This window comes from Entelurus aequoreus, linkage group LG02 (assembly GCF_033978785.1).
Source record: "Entelurus aequoreus isolate RoL-2023_Sb linkage group LG02, RoL_Eaeq_v1.1, whole genome shotgun sequence".
NCBI classification, from domain to species: Eukaryota; Metazoa; Chordata; class Actinopteri; order Syngnathiformes; family Syngnathidae; genus Entelurus; species Entelurus aequoreus.
Window position 1 is genome coordinate 56,306,657 of NC_084732.1, and position 23,938 is coordinate 56,330,594.

General features: G+C 43.8%; 1 protein-coding gene across 1 annotated transcript; it reads right to left on the reverse strand.

The window, feature by feature from the left end:
• Window positions 1–258: 258 nt before the first annotated feature.
• Window positions 259–9,953, reverse strand: gldn (gliomedin). Its single transcript, XM_062029477.1, has 10 exons — window positions 9,015–9,953; window positions 8,847–8,898; window positions 8,748–8,765; window positions 8,559–8,657; window positions 4,001–4,102; window positions 3,821–3,937; window positions 2,865–2,948; window positions 2,667–2,792; window positions 2,442–2,592; window positions 259–1,084 (listed from the first exon to the last, which is right to left on the reverse strand). Exons 1-10 carry the CDS (start codon window positions 9,516–9,518, stop codon window positions 619–621), a joined length of 1,719 nt encoding a protein of 572 aa, XP_061885461.1. The 5' UTR covers window positions 9,519–9,953; the 3' UTR covers window positions 259–618.
• Between the last annotated feature and the right edge of the window lie 13,985 nt (window positions 9,954–23,938).

Consider the following 23,938-nt stretch of genomic DNA (forward strand, 5'->3'; position numbering starts at 1 on the left):
CCTGGAGCTGGTAGGTTGGTCCAGGAGATCTTTGATGTAAGCTGGGGCGAGACCATTGATCTGTGGTGACGATTCGATTCAGAATCGATACTCGATTCAACACGATTCCCGATTCAAACAGATTCTCACAATGTATTATTTGGTATAATAATTGCAGTGGAACTTTTTCAAAACAGGTCAGAGGTTAGAAAAACTCCTGGTTGCATATAAATGGCCTTAAAACATATTTTAAAAACTTGATTCATATTAAAAAACAACAACATTGAAATACATTTATGAAAATTATAAATTGATTTACAATCGGGATAAACATGAATCGTGATTCGGATGTGAAACCATTTTTTGTGCACTCCTAATGGTAAAGGTCATTCACAAATACAAAGGTATGTACAGAATATAGAATAAAATCATGCAAATAGTTGAACATAGCTTGGAAAATGTAGGTAAGAATATGTTTTGATTGATACGCATGGTGCAAAAAATCAGTTGTGATGTGGATTGGGAAGACGGCACTGTTCTTTTGACACACTTGTCTATTGGCCGACTGAAACCATCATTTCCACTTCCTGTATAACCTCAGCAGTTTGTAAAAACTGGGAGTTTAGTTATCAGCGTTGTTTAGTCATCCGAGATGAAGTGGACCACATAGAGCTTGACAAAGCTGTTGTCCCACACGTACAGATGTCTATCCTTGGGACTATAGGACAGCATAGCCAGCACTCCTCCTGGAGGCCTCAGGTCAAAGGTTACATTAACCGGTTTGCCCTTGAGAAGATCGTAAGCAAAAGTGACTCTTGTGTCCTTGGTGTCTGTAACGTACAGAACCCCGCAGGCAATGAAGGCGTTACCAGCCTTGGTGCGGGGATAGGTGGTGTTGATATGGGAGGTGATGGAGAAGGTTTTCTGGTCCAGCTGGGCTACCACGATGCTCTCGTCCACGCTGGAGGCAAAGATCAGCCACAGGCCGTTCTCGTCGGCCGCCAGTTTGAAGTAGGTTTTGGAGTTGTGCAGCAGATAGGCCAGGTTGTGGTAGAGAGCGTTCTCTATCGTGAGCGTGTGAAGCTTCTGGGTGTGAAAGTCAAATCTGTGGAACAAAATGCAACATGGTTATTAGTATTGGGCCACCACCTGGCCGTGAAGGGAATCTCTATCAATCAATCAATCAATGTTTATTTAAAAGAATCTATAAGAATGTGGAGTACTTATGTTGTCAACTTCAGAGTGTTTTAGGAGCTGTTTTTCGGCTAATTGTTACTCAAACTGTGGTACGAGTACCACTAATGGTACACGAGCTCCATCTATTGGTAGATTCTAGAGATGTCCGATAATGGCTTTTTTGCCGATATTCCGATATTGTCCAACTCTTAATTACCGATATCAACCGATACCGATATATACAGTCGTGGAATTAACACATTATTATGCCAAATTTTGTTGTGATGCCCTGCTGGATGCATTTTATTATGTAACAAGGTTTTCCAAAAGAAATCAACTCAAGTTATGGAAAAAATGCCAACATGGCACTACCATATTTTTATTATTGAAGTCACAAAGTGCAATATATTTTTTAACATGCCTCAAAACAGCAGCTTGGAATTTGGGACATGAGGAGGTTGAGGTGGGCATGGTTGGGGGGTGGGGGGTGGGGGGGGGTGTAGGAGGTAGCGGGGGGTGTATATTGTAGCGTCCCGGAAGAGTTAGTGCTGCAAGGGGTTCTGGGTATTTGTTCTGTTGTGTTTATGTTGTGTTACATGTTCTCCCGAAATGTGTTTGTCATTCTTGTTTGGTGTGGGTTCACAGTGTGGCGCATATTTGTGACGGTGTTAAAGTTTTTTATACGGCCACCCTCAGTGTGACCTGTATGGCTGTTGACCAAGTATGATTTGCATTCACTTGTGTGTGTGAAAGCGGGGTACACCCTGGACAAGTCGCCACCTCATCGCAGGGCCAACACAGATAGACAGACAACATTCACACTCACATTCACACACTAGGGCCAATTTAGTGTTGCCAATCAACCTATCCCCAGGTGCATGTCTTTGGAGGTGGGAGGAAGCCGGAGTACCCGGAGGGAACCCACACAGTCATGGGGAGATAATTTTACTTAGTTCAAATAAAATACCCCTAATTTTTTTTTTTTTATTGTTTTTGAACACTGACTTTTTGCAGTGTAGAAGTCCACTCTCCAAGGTAAATGTTGTACATTTTATTGTATTACTTCATTTACTACTACTGTTAGTACAACATTCTACTGTATTATTTGTATACAATATTTCTTGAATAAAAGTCAGATTTTCTTTTTCAAAGACATGTTTCATGTTAAACTTGTGGCATATCAATGGGTGACGTTGATTTCAAATACAAGTGTTTTGAGTTAAGAGCTCTGTCAAAGAACCAATTATGCTCTTAAGTTGATGGTGGATGAGTCTTATTGGCCTCACCTGGCAATGCTGCATGTGCCAGCAATCTGATAGTAAAAGGAGCCATTGTGCACCGTGTGACCGCAGCCCTGATAGAACTTCCGAACATTCACTGCCTCGCTGCTGTTGGACCGGAGAGAAGCAACGTTCCGATACTCCTTCAGCACACGACCTGCAATAAAGTGCGCCAAAAGACTTCACTCCTCAAACCAGAAGCATGTCTCGTTCAAAGTGTGTCCGACATACCTGAAAAGTGTTCTGCAACCCAAATGCGTTCATCGTTGAGCAAAGCAGTGTCTTTCATCCATGTGCCAAATGTGTTCTCCATCTTTGTCACATTTCTGGGGTTGATCAGTGACTTTATTATGCACTCTGACAGGAAAACAAAGTTGAGTAATGGAAAAAAAGTCATATTTTTATTTTGCATGCAGTCTTTAAACACACCATTGGTCCTCGTTGCCTTCTCGTAAGCTCTGCTTGTACCTTTGGTGAATGATGTCTCGTCATTAGGAATAGAATATAGTGGTTCTGCAAGAGAGATTTTATTTGTCTTAGTATCATCGTCAAACATTGCTATCAATTAGGGATGTAAAGCTTACACGATTCGATCCCAATTCTTGGGGTGACTATTCAATTGAGAATATATTCTTAATTCAACACGATTTTCGTTTCAAACCAATTATTATTTTATATAAAAATTATGATAAAACCTTTTAAAAACAGGTTACAGGTTGCAAAAGCTCCTCTTGGCTGTTGATGTATGATGTACATGCGCAGCAAGTAAGCTAGAGATGGCCAAAAATTCTTCCTTTTTTTAAAATATTCAACAATAAATAAATACATTTTATTGATTTAAAAAAAATAAAGTAACCGGTTGTGAATGGATATGAATGATAATTGTGATTCGGATGTGAACTCTAAATGTAATCATACACATAGTGAACTACTCAAAATGTGTATTGGTAGTTTTGGGCAAGCAACTAAGTCAAGATGACTAATTTCAGTGACAGGAGTGTATTTTTTTAAAACACAGAACCAGTAAATACCGGTACATGAAATATAGCCACATGGCTTTATGCTAATTGCATGTTGACACAAAACGCTTTATGGTGATTCTACAAAAAAAAGATATATTTTAAAGATAAAAAATAACATCAAAAAGTAACTTAGGTAACGAGACTGTTGTGACTGGGATTTTAACCTCCCAATAGATTTTTTTTAACAGCCCCTGCCACCTCCAGAGGGACAAGCGGTAGAAAATGGATGGATTTTACAATTGATTCAAGCGTACATTTGTATTTTATTTCCTGGCATCAATTTGGTGGAAATGCTTATACAGTAGAAAAACTAAAATGATCTATTGGATATATACAATAAGTCAATCATTTTTATCCCCTTACCCATGGTCTGAGCTGCCTGCAGATGGGCTCTGTGGTGCCTCGTTCTTAAAGGCCCTTGAGGTCCTGGCGGTCCAGGGTGCCCCATTGGTCCGGGAGGCCCCATTGGTCCAGGAGGACCTGCACAAAGAAGTGTGATGGTGTATCAAGTAGCATGATCACTGGAGTGACATCACAATTTACCCTCAATGATGACATCATTGGAAGCTTGGCCATTCTCTCCAGGGGGACCAGGCTTTCCTCCATCTCCTTTATCCCCAGTTTCTCCCTTCTCACCTTGTAGTCCTGCGGACCCAAAACAGTGCTCCTATTATTCATAAAAGTATTATGACACATGCCCATTGTCAGTCACTAAAGACAGAACATATGCAGTTCTGTTTGAGGTCTCTTATTTAAAGTCAGTTTTTTCTTGCCTCCATCACCAAAGAGCTACTGCTACTAATTGTCTCGTTTGTTTTGGTTGCCATGGTTGCGTATGATTTTCACCTACCGCTGGTGTTCGGGACGCTCACCTGGCTCTAATCAAGAGACACTATTTAAGCCTGCCTTTGCCAGTCAGTCGGCGTGGCGTCATTGTTCGGTTCATGTCTGATTCCAAGTTTATGCCAAGTGTTCGCTTCATGCCTTGTATACGTAAGTTTTTGTTTGTTCATGCCACAGCTAGTAAGTTTTCCTTGTCATAGTTTATGCTCAGTGTTAGTATATCTCCAAGTGCGATCAGTGCGTTGTGCCTTCGCCTTGTTTTCCGTTTTTTGTAGTACTTTGAGTTTTGAGAAGATTAATAAATATGTTCCTACCTGCACTCCTTGTCCGGAATAGTCTGTTTGCATCCCGGGATAACTAACCTTGCAGTAAGCTGCAAAAACCCAGCCGTGACACTAACCAAAGAAGCGTGGAGTCTCCGGGTAAGAAGCCATTTAAACTATAACTAGCCGGCGTCAGGCTGGATAATCCCTGCACACATAGCAATTCTCTTAGAATAAAACACAACTCACATAATGTTTCTTCTTTTGTGACCGTGTCAGAGGCAGACATACATTGTACTGAGGTAGCTAACTATGATGCGTTCAGTTTATCGCAATATCAAGCAAACAATCTGAATATCCCCGTCGTATCAATTCCTAGATATGGTCGAAACTATTTAAAGTGCACTACGCATAATAAACGCAACATTATTAATATTGCTACTTCGGATAATTTCAACAAACAATCCTCAAAACAGCCCACTACCTATAATAAGGGCTTTTTAAACATAAGATCATTATCTTCCAAAACGTTGTTAGTTAATGAAGTCATTAGAGACAACAAACTTGACGTCGTTGGTCTCGCCGAGACCTGGCTCAAACCAGACGATTTTTTTGCGCTAAATGAGGCATCTCCTACTAACTATACCAATACACATGTTGCCCGACCTCTTAAAAGGGGAAGGGGGTGTCGCACTAATATACAATGAAAACTATAATCTTACACCTAACCTAAATAATAAATATAACACGTTTGAGGTGCTCACTTTGAGGTTTGTCACACCGCTGCCTCTCCACCTGGCTGTTATCTACCGCCCCCCTGGGCCCTATTCGGACTTCATCAGTGAATTCTCAGAGTTTGTTGCTGATCTAGTGACGCACGCCGACAATATAATCATAATGGGGGACTTTAATATCCATATGAATACCCCATCGGACCCTCCATGCGTGGCGCTCCAGACTATAATTGATAGCTGTGGTCTTACACAAATAATAAATGAACCCACGCATCGCAACGGTAATACGATAGATCTAGTGCTTGTCAGGGGTGTCACCACCTCTAAAGTTACGATACTCCCGTACACTAAAGTAATGTCCGATCATTACCTTATAAAATTCGAAGTTCTGACTCATTGTCAACAAACTAATAATAATAATAATAACTACTATAGCAGCCGCAACATTAATGCTGCCACAACGACGACTCTTACTGACCTACTGCCTTCGGTAATGGCACCATTCCCAAATGATGTGGGCTCTATTGATAACCTCACTAACAACTTTAATGACGCCCTGCGCGACACCATTGATAGTGTAGCACCACTAAAGCTAAAAAGGGCCCCTAAAAGGCGTACCCCATGGTTTACCCCATGGTTTACAGAAGAAACTAAAGCCCAGAAATTATCATGTAGAAAGCTGGAACGCAAATGGCGTGCGACTAAACTTGAGGTTTTCCATCAAGCATGGTGTGACAGTTTAATAACTTATAAACGCATGCTTACCTCAGCTAAAGCTAAATATTACTCAAATCTCATCCACCTCAACAAAAATGATCCTAAATTTCTGTTTAGTACAGTAGCATCGCTAACCCAACAAGGGACTCCTCCCAGTAGCTCCACCCACTCAGCAGATGACTTTATGAATTTCTTTAATAAGAAAATTGAAGTCATTAGAAAAGAGATTAAAGACAATGCATCTCAGCTACAACTGGGTTCTATTAACACAGATACGACTGTATATACGATGGATACCGCCCTCCAAAATAGTTTCTCTCTCTTTGATGAAATAACATTGGAGGAATTGTCAAAATGTGTAAATGGGACAAAACAAACAACATGTTTACTTGACCCAATTCCTGGGAAACTTATCAAGGAGCTTTTTGTATTATTAGGTACATCAGTGTTAAATATTATAAACTCATCACTTTCCTCTGGCACTGTTCCCCTAGCATTCAAAAAAGCGGTTATTCATCCTCTACTCAAAAGACCTAACCTCGATCCTGACCTCATGGTAAACTACCGGCCGGTGTCCCACCTTCCGTTTATCTCGAAAATCCTTGAAAAAATTGTCGCACAGCAGCTAAATGAACACTTAGAGTCTAACAATCTCTGTGAACCTTTTCAATCCGGTTTCAGGGCAAATCACTCTACGGAGACAGCCCTCGCAAAAATGACTAATGATCTATTGCTAACGATGGATTCTGATGCTTCATCTATGTTGCTGCTTCTTGATCTTAGCGCCGCTTTCGATACTGTTGATCATAATATTTTATTAGAGCGTATCAAAACGCGTATTGGGATGACAGACTTAGCCTTGTCTTGGTTTAACTCTTATCTTACTGACAGGATGCAGTGTGTCTCCCATAACAATGTGACCTCGGACTATGTTAAGGTAACGTGCGGAGTTCCCCAGGGTTCGGTTCTTGGCCCTGCACTCTTTAGTATTTACATGCTGCCGCTAGGTGACATCATACGCAAATACAGTGTTAGCTTTCACTGTTGTGCTGATGACACCCAACTCTACATGCCCCTAAAGCTGACCAACACGCCGGATTGTAGTCAGCTGGAGGCGTGTCTTAATGAAATTAAACAATGGATGTCCGCTAACTTTTTGCAACTCAACGCTAAGAAAACGGAAATGCTGATTATTGGTCCTGCTCAACACCGACATCTATTTAATAATACCACCTTAACATTTGACAACCAAACAATTAAACAAGGCGACTCGGTAAAGAATCTGGGTATTATCTTCGACCCAACTCTCTCGTTTGAGTCACACATTAAGAGTGTTACTAAAACGGCCTTCTTTCATCTCCGTAATATCGCTAAAATTCGTTCCATTTTGTACACAAGCGATGCTGAGATCATTATCCATGCGTTCGTTACATCTCGTCTCGATTACTGTAACATTTTGTTTTCGGGCCTCCCTATGTCTAGCATTAAAAGATTACAGATGGTACAAAATGCGGCTGCTAGACTTTTGACAAAAACAAGAAAGTTTGATCATATTACGCCTATACTGGCTCACCTGCACTGGCTTCCTGTGCACCTAAGATGCGACTTTAAGGTTTTACTACTTACGTATAAAATACTACACGGTCAAGCTCCTGCCTATCTTGACGATTGTATTGTACCATATGTCCCGGCAAGAAATCTGCGTTCAAAGAACTCCGGCTTATTAGTGATTCCCAGAGCCCAAAAAAAGTCTGCGGGCTATAGAGCGTTTTCTATTCGGGCTCCAACATTATGGAATGCCCTCCCGGTAAAAGTTAGAGATGCTACCTCAGTAGAAGCATTTAAGTCTCATCTTAAAACTCATTTGTATACTCTAGCCTTTAAATAGACTCCCTTTTTAGATCTGCCGTTTCTTTTCTTTTCTTTTCTACTCTGCTCCCAACCCGTGGTGGACCGCTAGCCTGTCCATCAGATGGGGACATCTCTACGCTGCTGACCCGTCTCCACTCGGGATGGTTCCTGCTGGCCCCACTATGGACTGGACTTTCGCTGATGTGTTGGACTTTCACAATATTACGTCAGACCCATTCGACATCCATTGCTTTCGGTCTCCCCTAGAGGGGGGGGGGGGGGGTTACCCACATATGCGGTCCTCTCCAAGGTTTCTCATAGTCATTCACATTGACGTCCCACTGGGGTGAGTTTTCCTTGCCCGTATGTGGGCTCTGTACCGAGGATGTCGTTGTGGCTTGTATAGCCCTTTGAGACACTTGTGATTTAGGGCTATATAAATAAACATTGATTGATTGATTGATTGATAATTCAGTGTTAATATTTGAGTGGGCCCCTCTGTAGTGGAAAAGTTGGGCCCCGTGGTCAAAAAGATTAAGAACCCCAATCTACTGCCATGCATTTCTAGTAATACGACAACATGATCAGAAAACTTTCCTTTTTGTGTTCAAGTAGAATGTAGAATGTCTGCTGATAATTGGGTTGTGTAATTTATTTGCGATAAAAGTTGACATATTGTAAACAAGTTCTGACCTCTTTTCCCTCGTTTGCCATCAGCACCGGGAGTCCCATTGATCCCAGGGACGCCATCAGTCCCGTTAGTCCCAGGTATCCCGTCCGCACCTGGCAGACCTATTTAAGATAAATCAAAAAACCCAGCGCGTCCAGGTACTCGAACACGTAATCAGCGTGTAACCGTTTTTAGACCGAAATTCCACTTACCAGGTGGTCCTGGGGGTCCTGCAACAGACATTGTTAGCAACATTGAACAAGATGTGACATTTTGAAGGTGAATAGTGAACAGTGTGTGTCAGGCTGTACCGGCGATGCAGACTCCCTGGGTGCTGTTACAAATGTCCATCAACAATTTAATCTGGAAAAAAACACCGCAAAATACTACTGAATTAATTATTATTTTTTTCCAAATGAATTCAAAAATTCAACATGCCAGGTGTTATTACGTTATTATTATTACATTGTTCATCTTACCGGCACCATAGAGTAAGTGAGCATCATCATCATGTCATCCTGCACGTGATGACGGTTATGACGCTGCTTGTGTTTCGGATGATGCTTCGTCTTCGCCTTCTCTCCTACTTCCTGGCTGACTTCCTGCTGGTGGATCTCCTCCTGATGCGCCTCCTTCTCCAACTCCCTTTCCTGCTCCTGGGCATCACTCCTCTTGTTCCTGGAGTATTGATACTGAGGCTTCCCGAGGGCCCCCTGCATCCCCGCTCGTTCTCTTGGCACTTCCTGGAGGAACTCCACCACCGAGCTCTGCTCCACCTCTGCCAGTCTGGACCCTGTTTGCTTCAGCCAGACTTGCTGCTGGTTCTGCTGGACCAGGAGCACCAGGAGACCTACAGAATTCAACACCGCCACCACGCACGTCCCATACAGGACCATCCGCTGAGGGCGAGTCATGCTGGGGGTCGGGATCCACATGGTTACTTCGCCTCCTTTTCTCTTGGGGTCACCCGCACACCTCAGCATCAGCAGAGCTTTAGAAAAAAACAGCAAACCAAAAGCCACAAAAGAGTAGTCCTTCCTTCCAGTGATGGTATGAGCGCTGCAAAGAGAGTCCAGTCAGTCAGTCAGTCTGGTTCATGTGAAGGCTGACTGATATTTGTCTGTTGTGTTGCTCGCCAAGTGGGTTGTGTGTACATGCAGTGATGTAGGAGTGGGCATTACACAATCTTCTGAAGAAAACCCCCGCCTGTTCAGTCACCTGATTTATATTCAGCACTGTGCATTCTAGTGCATTGCCGTGGGCACACACACACACACACACACACACACACACACACACACACACACACACACACACACACGCATGTTCTTGTATATGCTACCTTCTTGAGACCTGAGAAAAATGCCTACCTCTTTAGGACCACCCTTTATATATATATAAAGATTTGTATTTACAACATTAATAATATATACATACTATCCATCCATCCATTTTCTACCGCTTGTCCCTTTTGGGGTCGCGGGGGGTGCTGGAGCCTATCTCAGCTGCATTCAGGCGGAAGGTGGGGTACACTCTGGACAAGTCGCTAACTCATCGCAGGGCCAACACAGATAGGCAGACAACATTCACACTCACATTCACACACTAGGGCCAATTTAGTGTTGCCAATCAACCTATCCCCACGTGCATGATTTTGGCGGTGGGAGGAAGCCGGAGTATATATATATTTTTAAAATACATTTTTGCCAAAGGGGGCGCATTTCAATTTCTTACACACACACTTGTTAGTACATATGTTGGCCAAAGGGGGAGCACTTCCATTTTTTACACACACTTGTTATTTCATATGTTGACCAGCGGGGGAGCACTATTAAAACCGACACACAGTCAATTGGAAAAATCCCTCCTTTTTGAGACCACCCTAATTTTGATAGATTTCACCACCAGGGGTGCAAATGAGACATTCTCTATTACAAACCCCGTTTCCATATGAGTTGGGAAATTGTGTTAGATGTAAATATAAACGGAATACAATGATTTGCAAATCCTTTTCAACCCATATTCAGTTGAATATGCTACAAAGACAACATATTTGATGTTCAAACTCATAAACGTTTTTTTTTTTGCAAATAATAATTAACTTAGGCTGCAACAAGTGCCAAAGTAGTTGGGAAAGGGCATGTTCACCACTGTGTTACATGGCCTTTCCTTTTAACAACACTCAGTAAACGTTTGGGAACTGAGGAGACACATTTTTTAAACTTCTCAGGTGGAATTCTTTCCCATTCTTGCTTGATGTACAGCTTAAGTTGTTCAACAGTCCGGGGGTCTCCGTTGTGGTATTTTAGGCTTCATAATGTGCCACACATTTTCAATGGGAGACATGTGTGGACTACAGGCAGGCCAGTCTAGTACCCACACTCTTTTACTATGAAGCCACGTTGATGTAACACGTGGCTTGGCATTGTCTTGCTGAAATAAGCAGGGGCGTCCATGGTAACATTGCTTTGATGGCAACATATGTTGCTCCAAAACCTGTATGTACCTTTCAGCATTAATGGTGCCTTCACAGATGTGTAAGTTACCCATGTCTTGGGCACTAATAGAATCAGAATCAGAATCAGAATAGTTTTATTGCCATTGTTTGAGAACGGGTTCACAAACTAGGAATTTTTCTTGGTGCAAACGTGCGACATAAAACACATATAACACATATTTGGTAATAAAAAGAGCTGTAACTGAGCTATCAGATAGACTTAGAAGGGATTCAAGGAATTCAAGGAGCTGCTGTTAGGAGTTATTGTTCATTTGCCTGATGGCTGAGGGGAAAAAACTGTTCAGGTGGCGGGAGGTGTGGGTCTGGATGGAGCGTAGTCTCCTGCCTGAGGGGAGAGGGGAGAATAGTGTGTGTCCAGGGTGAGAAGAGTCAGCTGTGATCCGACCCACACGCCTCCTGGTCCTGGAGGAGAACAAGTCCTGGAGGGATGGGAGCTTGCAGCCAATCACCTTCTCAGCAGCACGTACGATGCGCTGCAGTCTATTCTTATCCTGGACTGTGGCGCCGGGGAACCACACTGTGATGGAGGAGGTCAGGATGGACTCTATGATGGCTGAGTAAAACTGCACCAGCATCTCGGTCGGCACCTTAAGTTTCCTCAGCTGCCGCAGGAAGTACATCCTCTGCTGGGCCTTCTTGATGAGGGAGCTGATGGTCAGCTCCCACTTGAGGTCCTGGGTGATGGTGGTGCCCAAGAAACGGAAGGAGTCCACAATGGGGACGGGGGTGGGAGAGTCAATCAGGGTGAGGGTGAGGGGGGATGGTGGGGCTGTGACTTTCCTGAAGTCCATGATCATCCCCACTGTTTTCTGGGCGTTCAGCTCCAGGTTGTTGAGGCTGCACCAGGACGTCAGCCGGTCCACCTCTCTCCTGTAGGCGGACTCATCGCCATTCGAGATCAGCCTGATTAGGGTGGTGTCATCCGCAAACTTGAGCAGTTTTACGGATTGGTGACTGGAGGTGCAGCAGTTTGTATACAGGGAGAAGAGCCAGGGGGAGAGTACACAGCCCTGAGGAGTACCAGTGTTTGTGGTTCGACTGTCCGAGACAATCTTCCCCAGCCGTACGTGCTGTCTTCGGTCTGTCAGGAAGTCATTAATCCAACTGCAGAGGGAGTCGGGCACGCTGAGCTGGTAGAGCTTGTCTCGTAGCAGTCCAGGGAGGATGGTGTTGAAGGCAGAGCTGAAGTCCACAAACAGGATCCTAGCGTAGGTTCCTGGGGAGTCCAGATGCTCCAGGATGAAGTGGAGGGCCAGATTCACTGCATCATCCACAGACCTGTTGGCTCGGTAGGCGAACTGCAGTGGGTCCAGGAGGGGGGCGGTGGTGTCCTTGAGGTGGGGCAGGACCAAGCGCTCAAAGGACTTCATGACCACAGACGTCAGCGCGACCGGCCTGTAGTCATTTAGTCCTGTGATCCATGCTTTCTTGGGGACAGGGACAATGGTAGAGGTCTTAAAGCAGGACGGCACGCGGCATAGCTCCAGAGAGGTGTTAAAAATGTCAGTGAAGACAGGAGCCAGCTGGTCCGCACAGTGTCTGAGAGTGGAGGGGGAGACACCATCCGGCCCGGGGGCCTTCCGCGTATTCAGCTTCAAGTACTGCCGGCGTACATCCTCTTCTTTAATGGAGAGGGTCTTTACAGTCTTATGATGTTTTTGGAGTCCTGTGATGTCATTGGAGTCCTTTGAGTCCTTTAACTCCTTTAATGATGTGCTGGCATTGGTGGGGAGGGTGATGGTGGGGGGAGCATGGCTTTGATGAGCTGAAGGCCGTTCATGACGACAGTAATGTGTGTTGAGGCCCTGAGCGAGAGTCCGGTCATTCAGGGCTTGGGGGGTTTTGGGCTTATAGTTCGTAAGGGCCCTTAGACCTCTCCAAACTGCCGCAGAATCATTGGAGCGGAACTGTTCCTGTAGACGGTTAGAGTACACAGATTTAGCTTTCTCCACTTCCCTGGTGAAGTGGTACTTCGCTTCTCTGTATGTACTTCGGTCCCCGCTTCTCCACGCAGCCTCCTTCTTTTTGCGCAGCTGTCGGAGCTTGGGTGTGAACCAGGGCTTGTCGTTGTTATAACAAACCCTGGTGCGCGTTGGAATGATGCGCGCCTCATTGAACTGTATGTATGAGGTCACAGTGTCCGTATACTCGTCCATATTGTTTGTGGCCGCTCCAATTGCCTCCCAGTCTGTCGTTTCCCAACAAGCACGCAACTCGTCCACAGACTCGGCGGTGAAACACTTAATGTTCCTCATAACAGGTTTAGCCAGTTTCAGTCTCTGTCTGTATGAAGGGATTAAGTGCACCATCACGTGATCTGATAGTCCAAGAACAGCGCGCGGGACTGCATGAAAAGCCTTGCTCAATGTAGTGTAGCAGTGATCCAGTGTGTTCTCCTCTCTGGTCGGGCATTTAATAAACTGTCTATACTTTGGTAATTCCTGGCTCAAATTTCCCTTGTTAAAGTCACCAAGCACGATAACAAGAGAGTCAGGAAAAGACCGTTCCACATGTAAGATCTGTCCTGCGAGCGCGCGCTGAGCGTCACGCACGTCCGCGCCGGACGGGATGTAAACAGCCACGAGAATGAATGAAACAATCTCACGCGGTGAGTAAAAGGGCTTACAGTGGATGAAGAAATATTCCAGAGAAGAAGAACAGTGTCTAAAAATCGCTGTCACGTCTGTACACCAGCTATTGTTGATAAAGAAGCATAGTCCACCGCCTCTTTTTTTGCCAGAGAGTGCCGCGTCTACACCCCCATACCATCACAGATGCTGGCTTTTCAACTTTGCGCCTATAACAATCCGGATGGTTCTTTTCCTTTTTGGTCCGGAGGACACGACGTCCACAGTTTCCAAAAACAATTTGAAATGTGGACTCGTCAGACCACAGAACACTTTTCCACTTTGTATCAGTCCATCTTAGATGAGCTCAGGCCCAGCGAAGCTGACGGCGTTTCTGGGTGTTGTTGATAAACGGTTTTCGCCTTGCATAGGAGAGTTTTAACTTGCACTTACAGATGTAGCGACCAACTGTAGTTACTGACAGTGGGTTTCTGAAGTGTTTCTGGGCCCATGTGGTGATATCCTTTACACACTGATGTCGCTCGTTGATGCAGTACATCCTGAGGGATCGAAGGTCACGGGCTTAGCTGCTTACGTGCGGTGATTTCTCCAGAATCTCTGAACCCTTTGATGATATTACGGACCGTAGATGGTGAAATCCCTAAATTCCTTGCAATAGCTGGTTGAGAAAGGTTTTTCTTAAACTGTTCAACAATTTGCTCACGCATTTGTTGACAAAGTGGTGACCCTCGCCCCATCCTTGTTTGTGAATGACTGAGCATTTCATGGAATCTACTTTTATGATGATTATCATGGCACCCACCTGTTCCCAATTTGCCTGTTCACCTGTGGGATGTTCCAAATAAGTGTTTGATGAGCATTCCTCAACTTTATCAGTATTTATTGCCACCTTTCCCAACTTCTTTGTCACGTGTTGCTGGCATCAAATTCTAAAGTTAATGATTATTTGCAAAAAAAAAAATGTTTATCAGTTTGAACATCAAATATGTTGTCTTTGTAGCATATTCAACTGAATATGGGTTGAAAATTAATTGCAAATCATTGTATTCCGTTTATATTTACATCTAACACAATTTCCCAACTCATATGGAAACGGGGTTTGTAGATTAAATGGTTTTCCGTATTGGGACCATGATTTATGTCCTAACGGGGACGGCGTGGCGCGGTTGGGAGAGTGGCCGTGCCAGCAACCTGAGGGTTCCTTGTTCAATCCCCACCTTCTACAAACCTTGTCACGTCCGTTGTGTCCTTGAGCAAGACACATCGCCCTTGCTCCTGATGGGTCGTGGTTAGGGCCTTGCATGGCAGCTCCCACCATCAGTGTGTGAATGTGTGTGTGAATGGGTGAATGTGGAAATAGTGTCAAAGCGCTTTGAGTACCTTGAAGGTAGAAAAGCGCTATACAAATATAACCCATTTACCATTTAACTTGTTCACCGGTCCTAATATGGAAGGTACTTTTCCTTGTCGATGTCTCAAGAAGGGTAGAAATACAAGAACACACACACACACACACACACACACACACACACACACACACACACACACACACACACACACACACACACACACACACACACACACACACAGTAAACCACTCACTGCTGCACATTCTCCTGTTCATCTGCTTAATGCATGCTCAAGATGATGGTGAATGAATGTAGTATTTAATAAGTCAACTCTTACCATTAATGTGTCGTCATTATCCACAAGTTAATGTCCTCCTCTCCCACAGCACCCCTCCCCTCTCCACATCACCCCCTGGCACTCGTCCTTGTCACATCCTCGCAGCTTCCGTCCACCGACTTGCGACAATGACCTGTTTCCATTGCTTCCATTTAGGCCGGAAAAGTGACATTTCTGCGGGAAAAGTGACAGGTCTGTCCAAGTTGCTGGAGGCCTTGAATGCATCGTTGACAGTGAAAGAGTGGCTGCTGCCTCTGGAAATGGCACTTTAATGGATTTGCATCCACAGATAATGAACTTCTGTTTAGGCAAGTTGAACACACACTCGCAGCAAGTCTGTACTGTGATTTTTATTCACCACAATGCATTGCCATCACTGAGGCCTCAATCTTAAATCTTAATGCACAAACACTAACATGTGTAGTAGATGTACTGTAATAGAATTCTGTTAGTTGCAGCTCCTGGTCTCTGTGGAGCAGAGTTGGTGTTCTGGCCTCAAGGTGTAGGTCACCAGCAGACAGTTGTTGACCAGCTTGAATCGCTCCAGCACATGTGTGCACACATCCTGGATTAAGAGCACATCAGCGACCTCCGCTATGTTGCCTTTTCATGCAGAGAGCTCTGAGATGGTTCAGACTGAGGGCAAAAACACAAAAGAGCAAGCATGACCTGCACCAGACTCTGATTGCGTGTCAGGGTAGTCGGGCGCACAACATGCAACCTGAAAGAGGATTTTGATTGTAGGAAAACCCAAAGTGGACAAACAGGTCAGGGCTATCAAGTCCTTCCACACCAGACTTGTCCAAGCATACCTTGATGGACCCTCTTGGCACATTCATGCTGGAAAAGAAAATGTATGGCACTATACAATTATCCGAAATGTCTTGGCGAGAGTGTGTAGTTGTGAAGTGAAGTGAATTATATTTATATAGTGCTGTTCTCTAGTGGCTCAAAGCGCTTTACATAGTGAAACCCAATATCTGAGTTACATTTAAACCAGTGTGAGTGGCACTGGGAGCAGGTGGTGTCTTAGGTGTCTTGCCCAAGAACACAACAGCAGTGACTAGGATGGCGAAAGCGGGAATCGAACCTGGAACCCTCAAGTTGCTGGCACGGCCACTCTACCAACCGAGTTATGCCGCCCCAAGTTGCCTAGTTGTCGGGCATACAGCTGAATTCAACACAAGTTAGGGAGAACAGGGTTGGTTGTCACACTCGCTATACCTTGGCACGGCACTGAAACTGTTATTTACAGAATTGGGATCAGAGTTAATTTTATCTTATTGTATTCCCATTCTTATTTTATTCATCTTTTTTTTAATTCTTAATTAGATTTTTGTTTTGGTTGTCTTAGTTTTGCTAGTTAATGATTCATGTAGCACAATTGTACCGAAAAAACTCCCTAGTTCAGGGCGGCGTGGCTCGGTTGGTGGACCGGCCGTGCCAGCAACTTGAGGGTTCCAGTTTCGATCCCCACCTTTGCCATCCTAGTCACTGCCGTTGTGTCCTTGGGCAAAACACTTTACCCACCTGCTCCCAGTGCCACCCACCCTGGTTTCAAAGTAACCTAGATAATGGCTTTCACTATGTAAAGCGCTGTGAGTCACTAGAGAAAAGGGCTATATATATTTATATATATATATATATATATATATATATATATATATATATATATATATATATATATATATATATATATATATATATATATATATATATATATATATATATATATATATATATATCAGTGGCGTGCGGTGAGGTTAATGTCTGGTGAGGCACGACTGCATCATCACAGTCAGATTTACAAACATATGAACCTGCAGTGCAGGTGTATCTAATGTTGTGTCCCTGCGGTCGTTCGTGGCTCCTGCAGCGCGAGCATTGTTGTTTTTGCACTTTTTGGCTTCTTGTTAAGTGACTTTTTGGGTGGATTCGGTCTTGCACGTGGAGGGTTTGGGTGTGGGCTTTGGTTGGTGTGACCGCGGCGCTCCCGTCGGGCGGTGCATTCTGTGGCGGAGGTGCTTGGCACCAGGAGGCGGGGTTATGAGACGAGCCTCACACAGTGTGTCTTTGCAGCAGAGTTTTATGAATGCTCAGCACTAAAAATACGTTACACACATACAGTTGTTGACAAAATACTCTGTACATTATATACCTCAGCTAACTAAACTATGGAAATGTATAATATAATTCATATAGCAATACGGTCTCACTGCACAGCAGGCCAGCAGTTAGCCGAGTCATTGTGCACAATCCATGTTGAGGCACAACGCAGTGACGTGCCTCAACTGGCTGCTGATCACCGCACCGTCTCTTCAATCAATCAATCAATCAATGTTTATTTATATAGCCCTAAATCACAAGTGTCTCAAAGGGCTGTACAAGCCACAACGACATCCTCGGTACAGAGCCCACATACGGGCAAGGAAAAACTCACCCCAGTGGGACGTCGGTGAATGACTATGAGAAACCTTGGAGAGGACCGCATATGTGGGTAAAACCCCCCCCCCCCCCCCCCCCCCCCCCCCTAGGGGAGACCGAAAGCAATGGATGTCGAGTGGGTCTGACATAACATTGTGAAAGTCCAGTCCACAGTGGATCCAACACATCAGCGAGAGTCCAGTCCACAGGGGGGCCAACAGGAAACCAGTATTTGAACAGCAAATGTGAAAATAAAAATAAAAATAATCTAAAACTGGTGAAGTTAAATGGAAAATAACTTTAGTATAATCACTGGATACATATAACAATCTAATTTTATTTTTTTTATTTTTACTTTTTTTTTTCTTTCCATGATGGCAGGTGAGGCCGTGCCTCCCCTGCCTCTAGTGACTGCACGCCACTGATATATATATATATATATATATATATATATATATATATATATATATATATATATATATATATATATATATATATATATATATATATATATATATATATATATGAACCCTCACTGACAATGGCAATAAAAGGATTCTGTGTTCTCTGGAGTAAGACAGCTGAACTTGAGGTGAGAGGCCTTTTTGTGATTTTCTTGTGTAATTGTAAATATTCAGCTCCTCAGTATTTGTCTTACAGGATTTTACACTTTATAGCCCAAAACAATTGTTCCCTGTCATGTTTTGCGATTTTTTTGTTTGTGGTGTAGATTTCCATTTCAACGCTCATATTGTTTAGTTTCACTTCCTGTTTGGGCATTGTAGTTTCTAGCGCTTGTTCCTCATCTCTTCCTGGTTAGCAATCAGGAGGCTCACATGTAAGTGATTGCTAATCAGGATGATTCTTAAGCCCAGTGTAGTCATTTGACATGGATCGTATGCTGACCTATTGTATGCATCTCGCGAGTTGAGCTTTTGTCTAATTTTACTTGTTTCCTGTTTTGCATTATCCACTTTCTGTTTTTACCTGCACATTGCCTCCCTCTCTGCATCCTGGGCTCACAAATCATGCCAAAACTTAACAGTTACCCTTAAACAGTGAAGCGAAAACTACAGTTTAGATCGTTATTTGCTAGCTAAATAACATGAGGTTGTTAGTTGTTAATGCTAGAAATTAGTGCTAGAAATTCAATTTGGGGTTGGTTGTCAACCTCCCGGTAAAAGTTAGAGATGCTACCTCAGTAGAAGCATTTAAGTCCCATCTTAAAACTCATTTGTATACTCTAGCCTTTAAATAGACCCCCTTTTTAGAACAGTTGATCTGCCATTTCTTTTCTTTTCTCCTCTGCCCCCGTCCCTTGTGGAGGGGGGAGGACACAGGTTCGGTGGCCATGGATGAAGTGCTGGCTGTCCAGAGTCGGGACGCGGGGTGGACCGCTCGCCTGTGCATTGGTCGGGGACATCTCTGCACTGCTGACCTGTCTCCGCTCGGGATGGTGTCCTGCTGGCCCCACTATGAACTGGACTCTCACTATTATGTTACATCCACTATGGACTGGACTTTCACAATATTATGTCAGACCCACTCGACGTCCATTGCATCCGGTCTCCCCTGATGTGGGCTCTGTACCGCGGATGTCGTTGTGGCCTGTGCAGCCCTTTGAGACACTTGTGATTTAGGGCTATATAAATAAACATTGATTGATTGACATATTCTCATATATTCATACATAGCACACGTGGTTGGCCTTTTCTCATTATGTGTTCAAAGGCATTCGTCTATGTACTTTGTCAACTTGTCGAGGCAATTAAACATTCCAATTTAGTTCCTGGCTTTTTAAAAAGATCTTTCAACAACTAACCCTGTAGTGTGTGCGAGAGGGTCTTGATCGTTATTTACCTCTTTGTTACAATGCATTGGAAAATGAGAGGGATACATACTTTACATCTTTAGCTTCAATTTAATGTCGGAATAATTACTGAAATATGCTTTGATGATGAACCATTAGAGCACATATGTCAGAGTCAAGGCCCGCGGGCCATATCCGGCCCGCGAGAAGGTTTTTTACGGCCCTTGGGATGATCTTGATTTATTATTAGAACCGGCCCGCAGACCGCAGATCTTTTACACGCACCAAGCGGATGCCGGTCCAAGGTTCCGAAAGGGGGCGAGCGGCCCGCCGGGACGCGCCTGCCGGCCGAAGGGCGGCAGCCCGGCCGTCAGTCGCGGAGCCCGCCGTGCCACGCGCGCCAAGGGGGCGGGCCGAAACCCGGCCCCGAGGCCCTGAGACTTCTGCTTTGTTTCCCCAAACCGCGCGTCACCACCGTCATGTGCCGCGCGCGCCAAGCGGAGCGGGGGGGTCAAGCGGGCCGAAACCCGCAGGCCACCCCCTCACCACGAGGCCCTGAGACTTCTGCGTTTGACCCCTACGCGCGGCCCGTCGGGACGCGCCCGCCGTCAAGCCACGAGGGCCAGCCGTCGGGTCGCGGAGCCCGCCGTGCCACGCGCGCCAAGGGGCGGGCCGAAACCAGCGGGGGGTTTCGGGCACCCAACTCGCCTCCCTCCCACGGAGGGAGGAGGGGGGTTTAATGTGAACATTACTGTGCAATCACATATTTAGAGTTTTTACTCAATTCAAGTTTAAAAGTTAAAGTTTAATATTTGTTTTCACTGCATGTTACTTCTCCTTAAACAAAGTGTTGTTTTTGATTTATAGATTTTTGCACTTTATTTTATTGTATTTCAATTTAATTATATTTTTAAAATATTTCAGTTGAGTGGATGATAGAAAATTGCTATTATTGTTTTTTTCTTTGAAGTAAATTTAGCCCACTTTTGCTAAAATAGAAAATATAGGCTACTGATGGTGCCTTGAATACCGGTTTCTTTCATTTAATGTTCATGTTATGGGGATTTTTATATAAAGGAAATTTGTCTTTTGTGTCTGTTGAAAATTAAAGATTACTGACAGAGCCATAAGAAAATATTGCTTTATTTATCTGATCATATTGGAATATATTTGTTAGGTTTTCAGTAGGTTCAATTAGGTTCACTAGACTATATGCGTCATTTAAAAATTTTTCAATGAACATTCGAACAGTCCGGCCCTCGGCTTGTAGCTAAATTTTTTATTTGGCCCTCCGTCCATTTGACTTTGACACCCCTGCATTAGAGCATCCATCCATCCATCCATCTTCTTCCGCTTATCCGAGGTCGGGTTGCGGGGGCAGCAGCCTAAGCAGGGAAGCCCAGACTTCCCTCTCCCCAGCCACTTTGTCCAGCTCTTCCCGGGGGATCCCGAGGCGTTCCCAGGCCAGCCGGGAGACATAGTCTTCCCAACGTGTCCTGGGTCTTCCGCGTGGCCTCCTACCGGTCGGACGTGCCCGAAACACCTCCCTAGAGAGGCGTTTGGGTGGCATCCTGACCAGATGCCCGAACCACCTCATCTGGCTCCTCTCGATGTGGAGGAACAACGGCTTTAATTTGAGCTCCTCTCGGATGGCAGAGCTTCTCACCCTATCTCTAAGGGTAAGCCCCGCCACCCGGCGGAGGAAGCTAATTTCGGCCGCTTGTACCCGTGATCTTGTCCTTTCGGTCATAACCCAAAGCTCATGACCATAGGTGAGGATGGGAACGTAGATCGACCGGTAATTTGAGAGCTTTACTGTCGCTACTGTATTTTAATGTTGGTCATTATGGTGGTATTTGGAGGGCCAAGTGTTTTCTGAGGTGGTACTTGGTGAAACAAGTTTGAGAACCACTGGTCTAGAGTGTCCCAAGCAACCCTGTTCTACCCTACATTATGTGCAAGTCCTGCTGCTCTGGTTCCGGCTGTTTCCTCCCTGAGGTGCAGCTGTCTTCCTCACAAGCTACTTTATCTCCTCCCAAACAAACTGATGACAGACTTGCTGCTTCAGATCAAGGACAAACTGCTTTGCAAGACAGTTGGTATTTTAAGATTGTGAGTTATACACAGATGCTCTTTGATGTGATAGAAAATGGCTTTTTAATTAAAATCGTAACCAACAATAGTGTGCAAATTCAGGTCTTCATCACGAGAAATGTACATTCAACCACAACAGTTCTATAAGTTGGTTTTTTTGTGTAGTTTAGATTTCTTTTTTTTTCATATGTGAAACTATTCCTAAAAATTTGTAATCACTAATTTCAAATTAACAGAATATTTAATTTGTGTTTACTCCATTACTCATTTGCGGACTGCGGCTCATTTTTTAAACTCTGCGAGTAAAATCAAACCAAAACATCACAAAAGGTGATTAGGACCACACTGGAAACAAAAAATAAAGTTACAAAAAACCGAGAAATATTAACAATGTGGAATATAACAAGACCATAGCTGAGAGTTGTTTTTTTAATAAACATACTGTAAATACTGAACACATATTGATGTACATTTCACGTGTTCACTTAACAAAAAGTACAAAAAATTAGAGGTGCTTCCACATCCTGACATTTTTTTGTATGCAGCCCAGCAGAGGAAAATGTTTCGACATCGCCTGACTTATTTTTGGTACGAAATTGACCTAGATAAAAGGCAGTTTATTTTCTCCTATGAAAAGGGCTGGATCGTCTTATAGTTAAAAGTTAAAGTACCACTGATAGTCACACACACATGAGGTGTGGTGAAATAATTCTCTGCATTTGACCCATCCCCTTGTTCACCCCCTGGGAGGTGAGGGGAGCAGTGAGCAGCAGCGGTGGCCGCGCTCTTGAATCATTTTGGGGATTTAACCCCCAATTCCAACCCTTGATGCTGAGTGCCAAGCAGGGAGGTAATGGGTCCCCTTTTTATAGTCTTTGGTATGACTCGGGCGGGGTTTGAACTCACGACACTCTAACCACAAGGCCACTGAGCAGGTCGTAGTCGCACTGTACAGATTTATACATGCAACCAACAGGTGGTGCCAAACAATTTCTCCCCAAGTGAGTCAGAGCTTTTCTTCCTGTCACTCACACACCGCCTTGACTTGGAGAGACGACATAATTGGAAAGCTCACTCTCCACTGGTGACAAAGACAACGGGGTTTACCACAACACACAGCCCAGAAACAAGGTTGGATGACCATCTGCTCATTGTTCTTCTTAATCATGCAAAACAATGTCAGTCTCTGACATCATGAAGAAGGCTGCCATTGCATCAGGGCCCAAGCACACAGTCGGCCATTTGAACCGAGCACATTCTTGGACAAGAGTAGGCGACGGGTGAATGACACACAGAGAGCAGAACAGAGAGGCTTTCTTTGCAGCAGCAAGGGCTTTTTTTCACTGCAACATTCGCAGACATTACGTGTATAAAAGTGAAGAAAACAAAATAAAAGTCAACATTTGAATAAATAATGTACATGGAAACTGTTATTTTCTAACTACAACAACAGCAATAAACATTAAGTTAAAAATACAAGTTGCTAATAACAATAAAGGCGGAGAAATATAAGAGGAGAAATATAATCTTAGAGGAAAAATGTAATTTAAAACATGATTAAATTATGGAATGGATTAAGCAAAGCAATCAAACAATGTACTAATATGATCCACCTCAAGAAACTCTTCAAACTTAAAGTGTTTACAAAGTACAAAGAAGAAGAACCATGATAAACATTCAGAATTTATCTCATCCAACCATTCATTTTCAAGATAATCTTACTTATCTCACCATATGAAATATAACTTACTTCACTAAGTATTATTTATTTATTTTTATTGTTATTACTTATGGAGTATATTGTGAATAAATTGAGAACAGGAAGTGAACAAAAGTTTTAGCAACTGCTATGTAAATGAAAAGGGGTAGGATTAAATAAGCTCTGCTTCTTCCTACTCCTTTTCGAACATGTTGAATAGAAAAACTGGAGATTGTGATGTATCATGTTGTATGCTTGCATGTTCCAAATAAACTCAAACTCAACTCAACGTCGTTATTACATTTGTCACAACAGAATGTCTTCTACTTGTGACGTGTTAGTTGAGTTTCAAATGATGATGAACGCTCAATTTCACTCACCATAATTTGGGAGTTTATCAAGCAGAGTCGTTTGATGCTCGAAGAGCCCGACTCCTTCTTTTCATCAGTGAAACGTCAAATACAGCAAGGCCGCAAGCCCGAGTCCAACCCTCAAGGTTACACATGTATTGTTTACCTTTCCCCACTTGTGTTGTGGCTTTTTGCGTTGCCCTGACCTGGCTTATAACCAGCGCCGGCAGCTTA